The 18101-nt window shown below is 35.0% G+C and overlaps 1 protein-coding gene across 1 annotated transcript in view; it reads right to left on the bottom strand.

Moving 5' to 3' along the window:
* The window catches only part of ABCA12 (ATP-binding cassette, sub-family A (ABC1), member 12), a 228171-nt gene that overhangs the window by 111715 nt on the left and 98355 nt on the right, over positions 1–18101 (bottom strand). Inside the window, exons 6-8 of the mRNA XM_011932359.1 lie at positions 16016–16201; positions 12163–12341; positions 4026–4138 (exon numbers count right to left, since the gene is read on the bottom strand). Coding sequence (XP_011787749.1) covers positions 4026–4138; positions 12163–12341; positions 16016–16201 — 478 coding nt within the window. The remainder of the gene's footprint in view (positions 1–4025; positions 4139–12162; positions 12342–16015; positions 16202–18101) is intronic.

Raw genomic sequence — 18101 nt, 5'->3', positions numbered from 1 at the left:
TTTTCTATCTTTCAAAAAGCAGCCACTAATCTCAATTGAATGCAGCTGGGAACGCAAATGGACTGATGTTAACAGAACTGTTCTGAGAGTTCTCAAATAATATGAAGGTGCATAGTGTGGAAGGCAGTCACTAAGTTTGATCTAATGGAAACCACATACAAAGATCTAATTCAACACCATGAGCTACCCCTAGAAGTTAACTAGGTCCCTGATTCAGCCTGCTGCATAAGGTCGTATCATAAAAGAGTAAGTGTGCAACGGCTTTCACATAAAAATTGAAAATGAAAATGTTTTAAATGGCCCCTGCATAAATAAAAACATCATAAATCCAATACTTTAATTCAGCTCCTTTAGGGAAATGGTATCACTTATTTCAGCCTTCTCTTCAGACTCTACTCATTCCTTATAAATAATCCAGTATGTTTCAATGTTGTCATTTTTAGCATTGGCCTAATCACTTTCAATGGGACATTTTATTACCAACTTCAATAGTTCTTGTATTGTCTCTAGTTAGTGCAACCTAAAGCCTTCTAAAAAGGTACTAGCACAAAACTATGCAATCACCCAATTTTTTCTGGTCCTGATTACTAATTTTATTTAAATTAGCATATGTGTAAAAAAGACTATCCCAGAATTAAAAATATCCTTGTCTGTCACCTATATCAGTCATGTTTAAGTCATGTTTGTACAGCCCCTACTATCTGGCAGAGCAGCTGTCTCAGTTTTTCCTGTTCAGCAGAGTGGAGTTTTCCTGTGCTCTGCTCACGATGCAGCTGAATATTATTGCTCTAATAATAGAAATGCATCAGTGAGTTAAAGGGCCAAGAATGAATGGGATGCCCAGAATAATAAACCTAATTAACAATAGTAATACCTATTATGCATTGGCATCTATATAGAGAATAACTATAGTTTTAAACACCTGTTGAGATTTATGCTTTTGCAATGGAAAGGCATATAAAACTTTTTCTAAGATCAAATTTTGCTCACTTTGAACTCCTATGTGATGCTGAGCAAGCTAAGTGGTATTTGTAATACTACGTGGTTATAGTTTCTCTTTTTCATCAAGTCAAATAAAATAAGTAACTAATAGAAAATTAACTTTATATTATCAATGATAGACTTGACCCTGAAGTTAAATAAAGACTTTTCCCTCTGGTCACTAAGGACTATAAAGTACATAGGAAGAAATGCTATACTAAACAGGTCTTAATGAAATAGAAAATGTTACAGACCCTTAAAAACTGAGATTTTACTTCTTTTATATTTGGAAGATTAGGAATACTTAAAATTATATTCAAAGACACAGAAATATGGTCCATAGATAACCTCTTTTTATCAGTAAGGATTGCTTTCTATCCTAAATTACATCCTAAAAATGTAATTTTGTATAATGTACTATTTTGCAAAAGAACAAATTCCAATGAGTCACAAAGATAATCTCTGCTCCCAAAACTCAGTATTTATAAATGGACATACTATAGAGTGTATTAACTGTGTAGCAAGGATCCGAGCTGGAGCAGAGCTGAGAATTAGATATCTTGAGATAGGAAGTTAGGAGGCAACCTTCTTGCCAGGTATTTATTAGCAACTCTCTATTTTCATGGTTGCTAAGGAGGCTCCTGAAGAAATCTTGAAGTATGCTCATACTTCAGGGTAGATCAGAGATAAACATGGTGTGAGGAAAGTGGGTAGAAATCAGAGTGTGGAGAGGAATGAGGGAAGGCAGTGGAAAAAATGTAGCATGTGGCTTCCCACAGAATGATAAGTGTGAATGGAGAGCCAAGCTCCATCAGTGGCTGAAAGTGCGGGCCCTTCTGAGGTTAAGCCGGTACTTGCATGTCCCAGTGAGATACCTCAGAAGCAAGTATGTCCCAGAAGGCAGATGTTTAAGTGAGGCTGTTCATAAAAGAGCTCCTGGGGCCTGGCTTTGGAGATATACAGATCCAAGTTCTAATCTCAGTTTGGTCGTTTGCTGGATGAGTAACGTAAGACAAGCACCCAGCCTCCTTAAGCCTCTGTTTTTTTTGTCTATAAAATGGGATAATAAGTGTATCTCACAGAGTTATTTAGATGATAAAATGAATTTCAGATACTAAAGGACTGAGCATTGATAAAATAAATATTACCTATTATATTCTTTACTTGAAAGAGTGATATGAAGCCTACAAAGCTATCTTAACCATTATATTAGAGAGAATCCAAGCAACTCTGCTATGAGATACCACCCCACTTCAGCATAACAGAGTAAAAAACCAAAGGAGAAAGGATGTTCATTTTCAAAAATACTGCTGGACACTGTGAAGAGTAAGAATGAGGTGGCCTGGGTTACGGGGCGGGTATTTGTACCTGGACCAGAGACCCCAGTGCTGTTAAACTGTAGTCACTAGTTCTGCCTTCAGTGACAAGTTTAAGTTCCCTGAAAGATTCCTAGAAATACTTAGGAGGGTTTTCAAAGTCTACACAATTTCTGCTCAAACAGGTAGGGGTTTGAAGTTAATAACTTTTAGGAATTGACATTAATACATCTGTATTGGTATTCTTGGCTTGATAAACTCACAGTGCAGGAAATTTAAAAGCAAACAAAAGGTAAGTACATCAAATTTTAGGAATAAAAATACATTTCCTTGGTGTATTTTCTTGTCTTCTTGACCATCCAATGACGTGTTTTAAGACTTGCCAAAATGATTAGCACAGTCACAGACATAAGACATGGTCGCTGTTAAATATTGAAAACTGAATTACATCTTTCACCAGGAAACGTGTTCTGCTCCCTGCTTAATAAGAAATGCCACTTACTTCTCCAGCTTTTGAAGCACAGGTGAGCTTTATACTTAAAATTTTTAAAAATGTAACTTTATTACTTTACTTTATATTAATTATGAAGTGTGAGTCTGAAGATAAAAAGGAAAAGGTGGTAAGGAGAAACATTAAGTTCTTAAGCCTTTAAAATGCAAATATGAAAAGAATACAGAGGAAGTAGTTATGTTTGTTAGCACATTGTCTGGTTTTCTAGCCTAAACTTTTTTTTTGGAGTAATCCTGTTTTTCTAATGGACGTCAAGATCATCAAATTTAATAATGGTCAATCCTGCAAGCTAACCATCAATTCTGCAATTGTAGATATAAAAAATGCTCTAGACTAACAGAAAATGACATCCAAGAGTATTGTTGGACCCTCCAGTGAGAATTCTTCAAAGCCTTCACAAGCATGCTTTCTTTTTATATGAAAATTGATATTTCAAGACTATATAATGAACAATTGGCTTTTGACCTGATGATCTCAGGATGCTTATTTTGTAATCTAAGGTAAAAGTCGACATATGTAAAAGCTGACAAACTCAGCTGAGAAAACATAATTCTAAATTTATTCACCAGAGATAAATTGTTAACAAAACTTGGCAAGTAGGGATTTATTCCTTATATCTCCAAACCTTTGTCTGTATGTGTCTGTGTGTATGTAGCTGTATGTCTCCATGTGTGTAGACAGTACTATTCTAGATGTGCCATAGGGACATTCTGTGACTCACTACCAACATGTTATACCTTGTCTTACTGGACACAACAGTATATTTACACTGATCTATTTGTGCTCTAATATCAAGATGGATGAAGGGCATATTTTTGCAATGAAAGAACTCTAATTAAAAAAAATCAAAATTTGAAAATGAAATTAAAAACACTACAATTCACTTTAGGCATTTGTTTCAAATAGTAAGGTAGAAATCTATTTGTTGAGGCATATTCCCCGATTTTTTGTGTATACCAAGTATAAACATAGTTTTATAAGCTAACAGAGATCATTTTCACCTAAATAAAAACCCTAGAAAGTCACAGTTCCCTCTTCTTGGCCGTTTCTCCCTTTCTCCACACTTCGATTAACTTGAGATCCAGATTTATTCATAGCATATGTCCTCACCTAAGAATAATATCATCTCTACATGATTACTTTCATTGCACTCTGCTTTATATTTCCAGTGGGCTTTGTGACACTGAATTTAACACAGTAAGATGGAAATATAATACCTTGAGCTGGGGAATCCAGAGTGTTCAGCAGATGTTTAACAGACTTCTGGAGGGTTCTGAAACCTTCGTTAGTTGCAAAACGTGGATAAACCTTCTGCACAACCAGTAGCACACTAAGGAGTCAAAAAACAATTAAACCAGATTCTGTTTCAAGGTTTGCAGACAGAAACAAAAAGTTATTCAAGGAGAAAATGGCTACAGTATAGAAAATTATTCTTATAAAAGACAAGATGCTACTCTTTGTAATTTAATTATTTGTTTGTCTTTTCATGCACAAAATCTCAACAAAATATTCTTAACTGGACAGAGCAGTTTACGTTTCCAGGTTTCTAAAACATCAGGAATCACCAGCCTTAAAGTAATGGAGCAAGGTTCCCATCGATCTTTTTCTAAGACTTAGAAATAAGTAGTTAGGAAAAGCAACTTTCAATTAAAGACTATATCTTTTTTTAACTAAAAAGAAAAATTAAATATTAGAAAGTATTTTCATTAAAAACCAAACCCAAATAAAGGATCTAGTTTCAGGAATAATTATTATTTAAGCATTTATAATATTTATCTTTTGCTAAACAGACAGTAATATTTTTGAAAAAGAAAATGGATGTTGCCGTAATTAACAACTATATTCTTTCCTCTAAGTGGTCTATAGGCACTATTCCAGAGGTAGTTCAAAATTAATATCCATACTCTGTTTCTATAGCTTTTATGTTACCAATAAGATGGGCAGTCTACACTGGGGATAGACAATCAGAAAATTCAGTTATGCTTGAGTTCATCCTGTATTTCGCAAATGCAATTAGTTACTTAAAACATGTCTTTTAGTTCCTTTATAGCCATTAGTGCATTTTAAAGAAATATTGTTATTGCACATGTATGTCTACATTATACAAATACTGTGATTTATATCAACAGTTGAGTCAATGCTTTAGTTAAGTAGTAGTGAAAACAAAAGGCTTTTGTTAAAATTTTGACATTGTGAAGTTAAATGTAGTACAAATTAGCCAATAGTAATTTTTCCCTGTCTAGTTTCTTAGTAAACGGAATGCATATTCCAGCAATAGACAGTATTTGTGTACATGTTCATGGCATTCTATAATGTTTTTAGAGTTTTTGAAATTTAGATTAAGATTATGTTAATTTTAGTCCCCTAGATATGAATGATAGCTGTTTAGAGACCTGTGTCTAGGATGCCATCTGGGTAGTATCTAGTATAACATAAGGATATACATGTGGATATGTGTGTATGCTTATAAACATACACAAAAATATATGCATATATATTTTCTAACATTTAGTTTTCTAATAATTCTATAAATTCAATTTATTTGTCCAGTTTTGCAGATGCGAAAATGAAAGTTAAAAAAGTTAAGTAACTTACACCAGGTTATTTAGTTAATAACAAGTACAGCTAGGGTCTGTCTATTTCAAAGTTTATGTTCTATCTACACTATATGTTGCCTCTGGCACAAAAGCTTTGCTTCAACATGGTGGGGAGGGGAGGAAGAGGGCAGAACACTTCTGCACAGAGCCCACAGGCATTGTTAACTTATCACCCAGCTGTGTTCCAAACAGTTGGCCACAGAGACATGGCTGTATTTTTCTCATCTCTGCTCTGTATATATGACTGGTGATACCTCAGGCATTTTTGTATTTGCCCCAAGAATCTCCTGGTTCTCAGGTGTTGGGTTACTTCCAAACCCTAGCAACCACAGAGACCAGTTAGACTGTCTTAGGGCGTAAGTCTTGGCCGGCCTTCAAGCCTGACCCTCTGCCTAACTCACCTGACCTATTGTCCCAAAGTAACATCTTCAAAGACTGAATATTTGACAATCTCATTAAATCTCTTGGCATTCTTATCATTAACATTATTAATTAAATGTCAGTAGACTTCATTCATCTTTATCTAACAAAATGTAACTTAATAAATAATGACACCTGGACTCCCATCTTCTCTGAAATCCTTTAAACCATTGATACTTGATATTTATTTTACTTTATAGGTTATTTTTCTTCTCTTCATCATATAAAAATGGAAATCGTCAAAACAAAACATCATCAAAAACAAGTTGCCCTCTGAGTAAAGGTAATTTTTAAAAAGAGTTTTTGTGATTTATGTCTCAGCATAACCTTCATCTCAGTAAGGCAACAATCCTGTGTGTCCTATCATATGCTTTTCTCGACTTTTGAGATTGCTCATTTCTGCTAATTACTGTCTTAACTTTAACATTATATAATCTGATTTTGGTGGTTGGTTTATATACAATTTACAATGTAAACCAAATACTGGAGAAATAATAAAAATTCCTGTGGGGTCCATTTGTCTCTATTACTTGTTCAACAAAGACTAAGATAAACCAATGAGACCATAATGTTGTGATAAAACACAATCATTTGTGAGAAAATTATGGCTTTTAGTGACATTGTCAGCTTAATCATAATAATCAACAGCTGACTTTAAAAAATGGTTTATACTGAAATATAATCCAAGCCATGTATTTAATTGAGAATTTTCTAGTAATCACATTAAAAAAGTTAAACAGACAAAATTAACTTTAATGATATATTTTAACTCCATACATCCAAAATATTAGCATTTCAATATTTAATAAATATAAAAATTACTAATGAAAGAATTTAGGTCTTTTACTTTACTACATCTCCAAACTAATGGGACATCTCAATGCAGATGCCAAATTTTAATTGAAAAGTCTTAATCTGTATTTAGATTTCATTAAATTTACAGGTGAAAAAGTAGATTCACATACCTAAGCCATTCTAAACATACTAAAAAGTATTACAATAACTGAATCAAGTATCAGTTTTTAAAATTTAAATCAAAGTTAGTAACATTACACATTCAGTTGCTTAGATACACTAGCACATTTCACGTGCTCAAAAACCACATTAACTAGGGGCTATCATGTTACAAAGATCAAGTATATAAATTACTGGACCACCCCGAAAAGAGTTGTTCTGACTAAATAAAAGTCAGATGCTATTCTATCAAAAAGGCAACCTTGGCTGGGCGCGGCGGCTCAAGCCTGTAATCCCAGCACTTTGGGAGGCCGAGACGGGCGGATCACGAGGTCAGGAGATCGAGACCATCCTGGCTAACATGGTGAAACCCCGTCTCTACTAAAAAATACAAAAAACTAGCTGGGCGAGGTGGCAGGCGCCTATAGTCCCAGCTACTGGGGAGGCTGAGGCAGGAGAATGGCATAAACCCAGGAGGCAGAGCTTGCAGTGAGCTGAGATCCGGCCACTGCACTCCAGCCCAGGCGACAGAGCGAGACTCCGTCTCAAAATAAAATAAAATAAAATAAAAAAGGCAACCTATACAATGGTAGAAAATATTTGGAAACCATTTATCTGACAAAGAGTTAATTTCCAGAATATATAAAGACCTTCTATAGCTCAATAGTAAATACATAAATACATAAATAAATAAATAAACCCAATTTTAAAATGGACTAAGGACTTGAATAAATATTTCTCCAAAGAAAACATATAAATAGCCAATAGACATATGAAAAAACGTTCAATCATCAGAGAAATGCAAATCAAAATCTCAATATCATTGCACAGCTGTCAGGATGCATATTATTAAATTTTTAAAAAGACAAAAAGTATTGGCAAAGATATGAAGAAATCCAAACCTCCATGCTATTGGAAAGAACACAAAATGTTGGCTGGGCACGGTGGCTCACACCTATAATCCCAGCACTTTGGGAGGCCAAGATGGACGGATCACCTGAGGTCAGGAGTTCAAGACCAGCTTGGCCAACGTGGTAAAACCCCGTCTCTACCAAAAAAATGAAAAAATTAGCTGGGTGTGGTGGCACATGCCTGCAATCCCAGCTACTTGGGAGGCTGAGGCAGGAGAATTGCTTGAATCCAGGAGGTGGAGGTTGCAGTGAGCTGAGATCATGCCACTGCACTCCATACTGGGCAACAGAAGGAGACACCATCTCAAAAAACAAACAAACAAACAAACAAAATGTTATGTGTCCCAAATCTTTTTTTTTCTTTATTTCTTCTAAAAAAAAAAAAGGGTGGGGGGGCGTGAATACATGTGCAGAACATGCAGGTTTGTTACATGTATACGTGTACCATGATGGTTTGCTGCACCTACTAACCCATGGAACCTGCAGGCCAAATCCAGCCCTAAGGCCTGTTTATGTAAATAAAAGTATATTACATACAAAAAGAATTGTTAAGCTAGTAGATTTCAAGTGTTCTCACAAAAAAATAAGTATATGAAAGAAATGTATATGTTAAATAGCTTGACTTAGCCATTCCACAATGTACATATATATTACAACATGTCGTATGCCACAAATATATACAATTTTTGTCAGTTAAAAATAAAAAGAAATACTGCTGAATTAAAGAAAATTTAAGATCAAAAATTTAAGAAAAGAATACAAAATAGGCCAGGTGCTGTGGCTCACGCCTGTAATCCCAACACTTTGGGAGGCCAAGGCAGGCAGATCACAAGGTCAGGAGTTTGAGACCAGCCTGGCCAATATGGTGAAACCCCGTCTCTACTAAAAATACTAAAATTAGCCAGGCATGGTGGCACTTGCCTGTAGTCCCAGCTACTCCTATCTAATTGTAACTTTCTACCCCTTGATCAACCTTCCCTCATGCTCCCCTTTCACCCAGCCTCTGGTAACCATTATTCTACATTCTACTTCTATGAGATCAACTTTTTTAGGCTCCACATAAAAATGAGATTATGTAGTATTTGTCTTTCTGTGCATGTTTAATTTGTTGAGGAACCTCCATATTATTTTCCACAATGGCTATTTCACTTTACATTCCCACCAAGAGTGTGCAAGAGTTTCCCTTTCTCTGTATGCTGCCAGCATCTGTTATTGTTTTTGTCTTTTTGATAATAGCCATTCTAACTGCAGTTAGACGATATCTCATTATAGTTTTGATTTTGATTTTCATTTCCCTGATGATGAGTGATGTTGAGCATTTTAAAAATACACCTGTTGGCTGTTTATATGTGTTATTTTAAGAAGTATCTATTCAGATCTTTTGTCCATTTTAAATTACATTATTTGTTTGTTTTGCTCCTAAGGTTGAAGTTATTTATTAATAAGCTATTTTCATTTATTTATTAATAAGCTATTTTCATTATTATGCAGATTCTTTTACATTTATAATCATTACTTGACAACATACTCTATTGCATAGTGCCAAAATATGCAATAATTATATTTTAAAATTTAAAGGGAATTAAAATAGCTGCAGCACATGGATTAGAGGTTGTTAAAATAAAATAGCCACAGCACAATGTTTTTACCAGTGTAATTTGCTCCACCAAAATAATGCCTAGACTATTCACAATAGCAAAGACTTGGAACCAATCCAAATGTCCATCAATGACAGACTGGATTAAGAAAATGTGGCACATATACACCATGGAATACTATGCAGCCATAAAAAAGGATGAGTTCAAGTCCTTTGTAGGGACATGGATGAAGCTGGAAACCATCATTCTTAGCAAACTATTGCAAGAACAGAAAATCAAACACTGCATGCACTCACTCATGGGTGGGAATTGAACAATGAGGACACTTGGACACAGGAAGGGGAACATCACACACCTGGGCGTGTTGTGGGGAGGGGGGAGGGGGGAGAGATAGCATTAGGAGATATACCTAATGTAAATGACGAGTGAATAGGTGCAGCACACCAACATGGAACATGTATACATATGTAACAAACCTGCATGTTGTGCACATGTACCCTAGAACTTAAAGTATAATAAAAAATAAATTAAAAAAAATAATGCCTAGAGTATTTTTAGTCCTTCTGCCTTTTGCTAAATATTATTTTGTGGAATTTTTGTCGTTTTGTTGTTGTTGATTTTTTAATCAAATTTCATTGAAGTATAATTTAAATACAATAAGATGCACCTATATTAGGTGTACAATTCAATGAGTTTTTTAAAGTTGTAAAGTGATAATTTTTAATTGTATAAACTTACGAGGTACAAAGTGAAATTATAAGTTTTGACAAATACACATACATGTGACCACCATGCCAATTAAGATACAAACATTTCAATCACCCCAGAAAATATTTCTCATGAAGTTGCTCCTGAATTCACTGATCTGATTTCTAACACTATAGATTAATTGTGTCAATTCTAGAACCTTCTATAAATAGGATGATACACTATCTACATACACAGTATATATTTTTTGTTTTGATGTTTTTGCCAGCATAATATTAATGAAACATATTTACCTTCTGTGACTCAATAATCTGCTTATTCTTATTGCTGTGTTGCATTTTAATATATGAATTATACGAATAAACCACATTTGTTTTGCCATTTTGTTTATAGATATTTGATTACCCAGCTCAACTTTTAGCTATTATCAAGAAATAAACATTAGCATACAAGTCTTCGTATGGGCGTATATTTTCATTTTCTTGGATAAATACCCAAGAGTAGAATGCAACCTCATATGGATCTACTGTTTAACTTCATTAGAAGCTGTCACACTATTTTCCAAATGATTGTGTTGTTTTCCATGCTAACTGGTAATATATGACCGCTTCAGTTGCTCTACGTTCTTGCCAACACTTGGAATTATACATCTTTTTAACATTTTACCCATTCCAGTGATTGTGTAGTGATATCTTATTTGTGGTCTGAATATTATTTTGACTCTTTTCACTGCTACACTATACAAGTCATACAATTCCCCTTCTCCTTTTCTGCTTTTACAGATTCAACTGTTTGCTTCCTAAGAAAGAAGATAAATAGGAGGAAGAGGATCAAATGTCAAAATTCTGAGTGAGTGAAAATTTCCCTAAGAGATAAAATGAGGGTTAACACAGAGAATCAAACTTTGTAATATCTTGCTTCTTCTGTATTCCAGTTATGGTGTGTTACCATGGAAACAGTATAGGACTGGGATTCTAATTCTTTGAGTTTAGGTCCTGGCTTTGCCACATACTAACTGTAGAATCTTGGGGAAGCCATTTGACCTCCATAAGGATTTGTCTCCTCTTCTGTAAAATGGGAACCTGTTGTCTCCAGCTCAAAGCACTATTCTGAGAATCAAATGAGATTATTGTATCAATACAAGGACTTATTATAAGGTCTTTGAACAGCTATAAGCTCTTAAAAGCATTCTGAAAGTAAAAACAATCTTGTCTGATGCTTTAGACATATAAAATAGACCACACCATGCTATTAGTGACATATAAGAGAGGCAGCCTGGGTTCTGGAGTTAGAAAACCGAGTTGCAAACCCTTCAAGATGCATGATCTGCAAATACTGAATTTTTATGACTGTTGCCTAATTTATAAAATAAATACTGTTTGTTGTAAGATTCAATGTGATAATGTGTACAAATGGCTTGGTAACATGTCTAGCATGTAATAGGCACTTAATAATCGAACATCATTGATGCAGTAGTTGGATTTTTAAGGCATATTTTCAAATTAGCTATACATGGCAATCAAAACCTAAGTACTGTCCATTAAACTCTAAATACTGGCCATGCCCAGATCTCTTTTCCAAATAAAGTAACCTTTAAAGGGGTTTCTCCTGCAAAGATTTAAAAATCTTTATAACCTATATACCAAGGCTAACTGATACGCAGGCTTGGAAAAGTCATTTCTAAGCTGACTACACATGAGGGAGAACAACCTCTTTGAGGTGACTAGGAACAAAACTCTTACCAAAATGGTTGTTTTATATTGGATGGTACCAAACAAAACTCACTGAGATATTTTATTCCTGGATAGTTTAAATGCTCGATACATAGAGCTCAGGTTGTCCCTGAATGAGCTGGAGTCAGTGCTGCAATATACCATTGGTCCTGCTGTACACCTCATTCTTAGAAGCTCTGTGATACCCAGTAATGATACAACAGTTAGGATCAGTTCCTCATGGATGCTTCCATAACCTTGATGACCACAGTGTGTGTTTCTTCTTTGTTTAACTAATACACTCACCTTTGTTGCTAAAATCTGCAATAAGAGGCTGAAGGATTATTTGTTCTGTTTTTAAATAACCCACCTAACAGTAATCATCATAGGTAACATTTTTTTAAAGACTTCTTTGTGAACACTAATATTACATTTAATTCTTATATTTTCTTACCTGTTTGCCTTTCGAAGAACATCAAATAGATTGCTTAGTGACGTGTCATTCTGAAACACATCTGGAAAACTAGAGAGAAGCTGCCACACAGCTTTCTGCTCTTGCACTTGTGAGAAGAAAGACAGCACTCTGACTATTTCCTGAAACACTATCTTCTGATTGTTGGGGTCACTGGATAGCTTAAAATATAAAACCACAAACAGAGTAAAATGAGACTTTAACTTTCACAATCACGTGGTTTGCTGTTTTTAAAAGCATCAAAAATCTGATTTTCACATAAGCAATTCTTTTAGATCTTCACTCAGTTTGAAGCCAATCTTTTATTTGGAAAACCAGCAACTATTTCTGATGTTCTTAAACATAATTGGATCTTTTCCCTGTAGCTCAAGAAATTGGCATAAAGTTTGGTTAAGAAAGCTGTATTTATATAAAATATTTCAAATTATATATTTCAAAATTAAAATTAAGTTCCTAACATAAAATTAGCTTTGAGTAATGTTTTTTTTCTTAGGACTTGGTTTAGGAGTTGTAGATATATCTTCCCTATACTTATTACTAGATATTATATTGTTTGCATGGAGTACTCCTAAAACTAATATACAAATTAGTAGAGATATAGATAGATTTATATATATATATGTGTGTGTGTGTGTGTGTGTGTGTGTATATATATATAATTCAGGAAAGTGTTTACTATTACAATTACACATACTCAGTGCTATGTGATTTTGAATAATGTCTTTTTTTTTTTTTTACCACATATTCTATTCTACATGACCGCCAATTTTGTTAAAAAATATATCATAAGTGCTTTACATTGGATTGGGGATTATTATAACCATACCTCTAATTGGGTTACTTTGGAAAACTCAGATTACTAAAGGGTTATTTAAGCATTCTGTACTTAAAAGAAATTACAATAAAAATTCAAAAAATCAAGGGGAAAATACTAGATATGGACATATTTCATTTATTTATATCTATAAAATTTCAAGAGAATTTTGAACTTTTTTTGTGATCTCTCATTGTATGTGGGGTTTCATTAAATGTAGATTATTGGTGTCTCATTTTTACCATTGTTGTTTAAGGCCAGTGTATGCACTATTCATAATAGCAAAGACATGAAATCAACCCAAATGCCCATCAATGATAGATTGGATAAAGAAAATATGATATTATACACCATGGAGTACTATGCAGCCAGAAAAAAGGAATGAAATCATGTCCTTTGCAGGGACATGCATGTAACTGGAAGCCATTATCCTCAGCAAACTAACACAGGAACAAAAAACTAAACACCACATGTTCTCAGTTGTAAGTGGGAGCTGAACAATGAGAATACATGGACACACAGAGGGGAACAACACACATTGGGGTTTGTCAGAGGTGGGTAGAGGAAAGGAAAACGTCCAGATAAATAGCTGATGCATGCTTGGCTTAATACCTAGGTGATGGGTTGACAGGTGCAGCAAACCACCATGACACACACTTACCTATGTAACAAACCTGCCCATCCTACACATGTATCCTGGAACTTAACATTAAATTAAGTTTTTAAAAGACTAATGTATGCAAACACTCCATAGTAGAGTGTTCTTGGTTCTAATGTATAATATTTTGGTGAGAGGGATATATTGTTTTATCAAAATTTAACTTCTTGCTGGAGGAATCCTGTTACCTAACTTCAAACTATACTACAGGGCTACAGTAACCAAAACAGCATGGTACTGGTACAAAAACAGACACATAGACCAATGGAACAGAATAACAAACCCAGAAATAGGGCTACACACCTACAACCATCTGATCTTCAACAAAGGTGACAAAAACAAGCCATGGGAAAAGAACTCCCTACTCAGTAAATGACATTGGGATAACTGGCTAGCCATATGTGGAAGAATGAAACCAGACCCCTTGCTTACAACCATATACAAAATTCAACTGAAGTTTGATTAAAGACTTAAATGTAAAACCTCAAATTATAAAAACCCTGGAGGATAACCTAGGCAACACAATTCTAGATACAGGAAATGGTAAATATTTTATGACAAAAATGCTAAAAGCAATCAAAACAAAAGCAAAAATTGACAAATGGGATCTAATTAAACTTAAGAGCTTCGCACAGCAAAGAAACCATCAACAGAATAAACAGACAACCTACGGAATGGGAGAACATTTTTGCAAACTATGCATCTGAAAAAAGTCTAAAGAAAAAAAAGAACAACACCACTAAAAAGTAGGCAAAGGACATGAACAGATGCTTTTCAAAAGAAGACATACCTACAGCCAACAAGCATATGACAAAAAGCTCAATATCACTGATCATTAGAGAAATGCAAATCAAAACCACAATGAAATGCCATCTCACACCAGTCAGAACGGCTATTAAAAAGTCAAAAAATAACAGATGCTGGTGAGGTTGCAGAGAAAGGAAACACTTAAACACTGTTACTGGGAGTATAAATTAGTTTCAACATTGTGGAAAACAGTATGGTGATTCCTCAAAGACCTAAAAACATTCAATCCAGAAATCCCATTACGAGGTATATACCCAGCAGAATATAAATTATTCTACTATAAAGACATGCACACGTATGTTCACTGCAGCACTAGTCACACAGTAACAAAGACATAGACTTGGCCGGGTGCAGTGGCTCACGTCTGTAATCCCCGCACTTTGGGAGGCCAATGCAGGTGGGTCACTTGAAGTCAGGAGTTCGAGATGAGCCTGGCCAACATGACAAAACCTTATCTCTACTAATAATACCCAAAAAAAAAAAAAATTAGCTGGACGTGGTGGCCTGCGCCTGTAGTCCCAGCTACTTGGGAGGCTGAGGCATGAGAATCACTTGAACCTGGGAGGCGGAGGTTTCAGTGAGCTGAGATAGCACCATTGCCCTCCAGCCTGGGTGACAGAGTGAAGCTGTGTCTCAGAAAAAACAAAAAGCAAAACAAAACAAAAACAAAGACATGGAATCAACCTCAATGCCCATCAGTGGCAGATTGAATAAAGAAAATGTGGTACACATACACCACGGAATGCTATGCAACCATAACAAACAACAAGATGATGTCCTTTGCAGGCAAATGGATGGAGCTGGAGGCCATTATCCTTAGCAAACTATGCAGGAACAGAAAACAAAATACTGCATTTTCTCACTTATAAGTGGGAGCTACATGATGAGAACACATGGACACAAAGAGGGGAACAACAGACACTAGGACTTACTTGAGGGTGAAGAGTGGGATGAGGGTGAGGATCAGAAAAAATAACTACTGAGTACTAGGCTTAGTACCTGGGTGACAAAATAATCTCGACAACAAACCACTGTGACGTAAGTTTACTTATATAACAAACCTGCAATATATGCCCCTGAACCTAAAATAAAAGTTTTTGAAAATTCACAATTAAAGAAAAACTAGCTTTTCAAACTAGGTTTGAAGTCAGTGAGAAAAATAAAAAGATTTTACCCATTATTCTAAATTCTGACAGTTATATGACTGTGATAATTTAATTATTAAACTTGTATCACAGCCTGAGTAATCTCACCTAAAGATCTCAGAGAAAACAATCAAGCTTCATTTACTGTAGAGCAAAGCCATATTTTATTTAAAAGGTGTGTCCACGTTAACCATAATGTAATATTTTATGTTTAGCATTGAAATCATTTCAACCTTTCACATTAACTATGTAATACTACTTAAGATTAAACTTTGCGTGCAGATGTCTATGCGAGGAAAACATGCCTAAGGTAAACAAATATCCCAGTCAGCATTTCCCAGTCTACATGGGCTATAGAATTGCCCTTTAATTCATGTTGAGTCACTTTGTACATCAAAGATCTACACTCACCTGGGAGAACTGTTTGTTTAGTTCTTGGAGAGAAGACTCTAAAAGGGTCATGTTAGAAAGGCAAAATTTGTTAAAAATATTTCTTCCTAGAAAGGTCCAAGAGAAGGCATCATCCACAATGTATCCTGGATAGCTATCACACAGTTCTCTTCGTGTATCTTCTGAAGTTGAATTTTGCTTTAACAGCTAAAAGCATGTGTGAAAAGAGTAAAATATGAATGTTATTAATTGTACATGTTCAAATATTCTAGTCTTCAAGGAATCTAAGCTGTCTTCAAAATAGCCATTTTGAGGTCCTCCATTATAGCAGCTATTAAAATAACAATAAAGAACATATAATTTACCCATGAGAACTTGTAGAGTGAATGCATGAATGTGGTAAATTCTTGTCATTGTTATTATTTAAATGATTTATATATGATTTATTTGACTGAACTCATTTCTTGTCTCTGACTAGAAAACCTCAATGTACAGAGTCTTTGCTTACAAAAATCTTCATGCATAAAAATCTTATTCATTTTTTCTGGACATTGAGCAGCAGAAACTCAGGTGTCCTAACTCTTCATGACACTCATGGGAAACTGGTTGTGATCTTTGGAAGATTTCCAACAGAAGGAGCTTCGAGGTCTATTCCCAGGATGAACAGTGTTTATTTACAGAAGTGTACAAATATAGATTGCTTCATTTGCAAAGCAGTTCTTCCATGTAAGTCTTATATACAGAAAGAAAAAGGAAAACATATACGAAAATATATAATAGCAGGCATAACTACTAAAAGTAGTCACTGGAAATGATTTTCATAATGGAATCATCATAATCTCCCTATATATTCATAGTTCAGGCCAGTCACGATGTAGCAGTATTTTACCAATAATATTGATCCTATTTACCATTATTAAGTTGTTTAGATATTTACAGAGCTGATAATAGTTTGTTGTCAGACTTCAGAGGTCCGTCTTAATAATTAATTCTTATTACTCCATGAGGTGAGGCCAATTTCATCCTCCTCTTAAGTGTATATTACAAAATAGACACGCTACCTTCTAGTGACTCAAATTCTACAAGTAATGGAACAAGACAGAATCCATTTTTCTGGGATGTACTATAAGTGTTAGGCCTTCTAGTCATTCATCCATATCTCTCTTCTAACAGTCCACATAAACTCACCCCAAAATGATTTCTCTACTCATTCTTGCAAGTGTTGCAGAAAGCAGTAAAGAGAAAGAAAGAGGAATCAGAGAGATTGCTGACACAGGCATCAATATATCATCCTAATTTTTACATCTCTTCCCTGCTCCAACTACTCTAAAAATATGTATCCATACATAGAAATTTCATTTTTGGCTTATCTCCCCTGGATATATAGCTCTGTGCTGCCTCACAAAATTCTGAAATTTTATTCCATATGAGAAAGAGAACTTGGGAGTTTCAATATGATAAAGCAGCATTTTGGAGAATAGCATTGCTCTTCTAGATATTTAAGAATTTATCTGATCCAGTGCAAGACTGTCTACTTCTAGGAACCAATATGTAAGAATTAGAATGGAATAGAATAACGTTCTCTAATTTATACACTGTACTTGATTGGGGGAAGCTTCAGACTGGAATTAACTGGGCATATTGAGAGACTTCTATGCCAGACAAAAAACATTAGACACCTCAACTATTATGTAAACTAGACTTTCAATGTCTATTTTGGACAGATTGAAAAGTCCTCTATTTGGGCCAGCATGGGCAGAGTTGATGAGTGTGATGCCATTTCCTGGAGTCCACTTTTGTGCTGGCCTTGGACTCATTTATATAACTCAGTTTATTGAGATGCCTCAGTTATACAGAGTGTTAATTTAAGTATAACTAACAAAGACATATTCAGTAGCAGTGGTTATGGTTATTGGAATGTTAATAAACTTTAAAGACATGTCTCGGGCTGCGGCGGAGCAAGATGGCCAAATAGGAACAGCTCCAGTCTCCAACTCCCAGCGCGAAGGACACAGAAGACCGGTGATTTCTGTATTTTCAACTGAGGTACTGGGGTCATCTCACTAGTGAGTGCCGGACAATCGGTGCTGGTCAGCTGTTGCAGCCC

This window comes from Colobus angolensis, unplaced genomic scaffold (assembly GCF_000951035.1).
Source record: "Colobus angolensis palliatus isolate OR3802 unplaced genomic scaffold, Cang.pa_1.0 Scaffold95, whole genome shotgun sequence".
In the NCBI taxonomy this organism is placed as follows: domain Eukaryota; kingdom Metazoa; phylum Chordata; class Mammalia; order Primates; family Cercopithecidae; genus Colobus; species Colobus angolensis.
The sequence above is the reverse complement of the archived record's forward strand: the minus strand, read 5'-3'. Positions and strand labels throughout refer to the sequence as shown.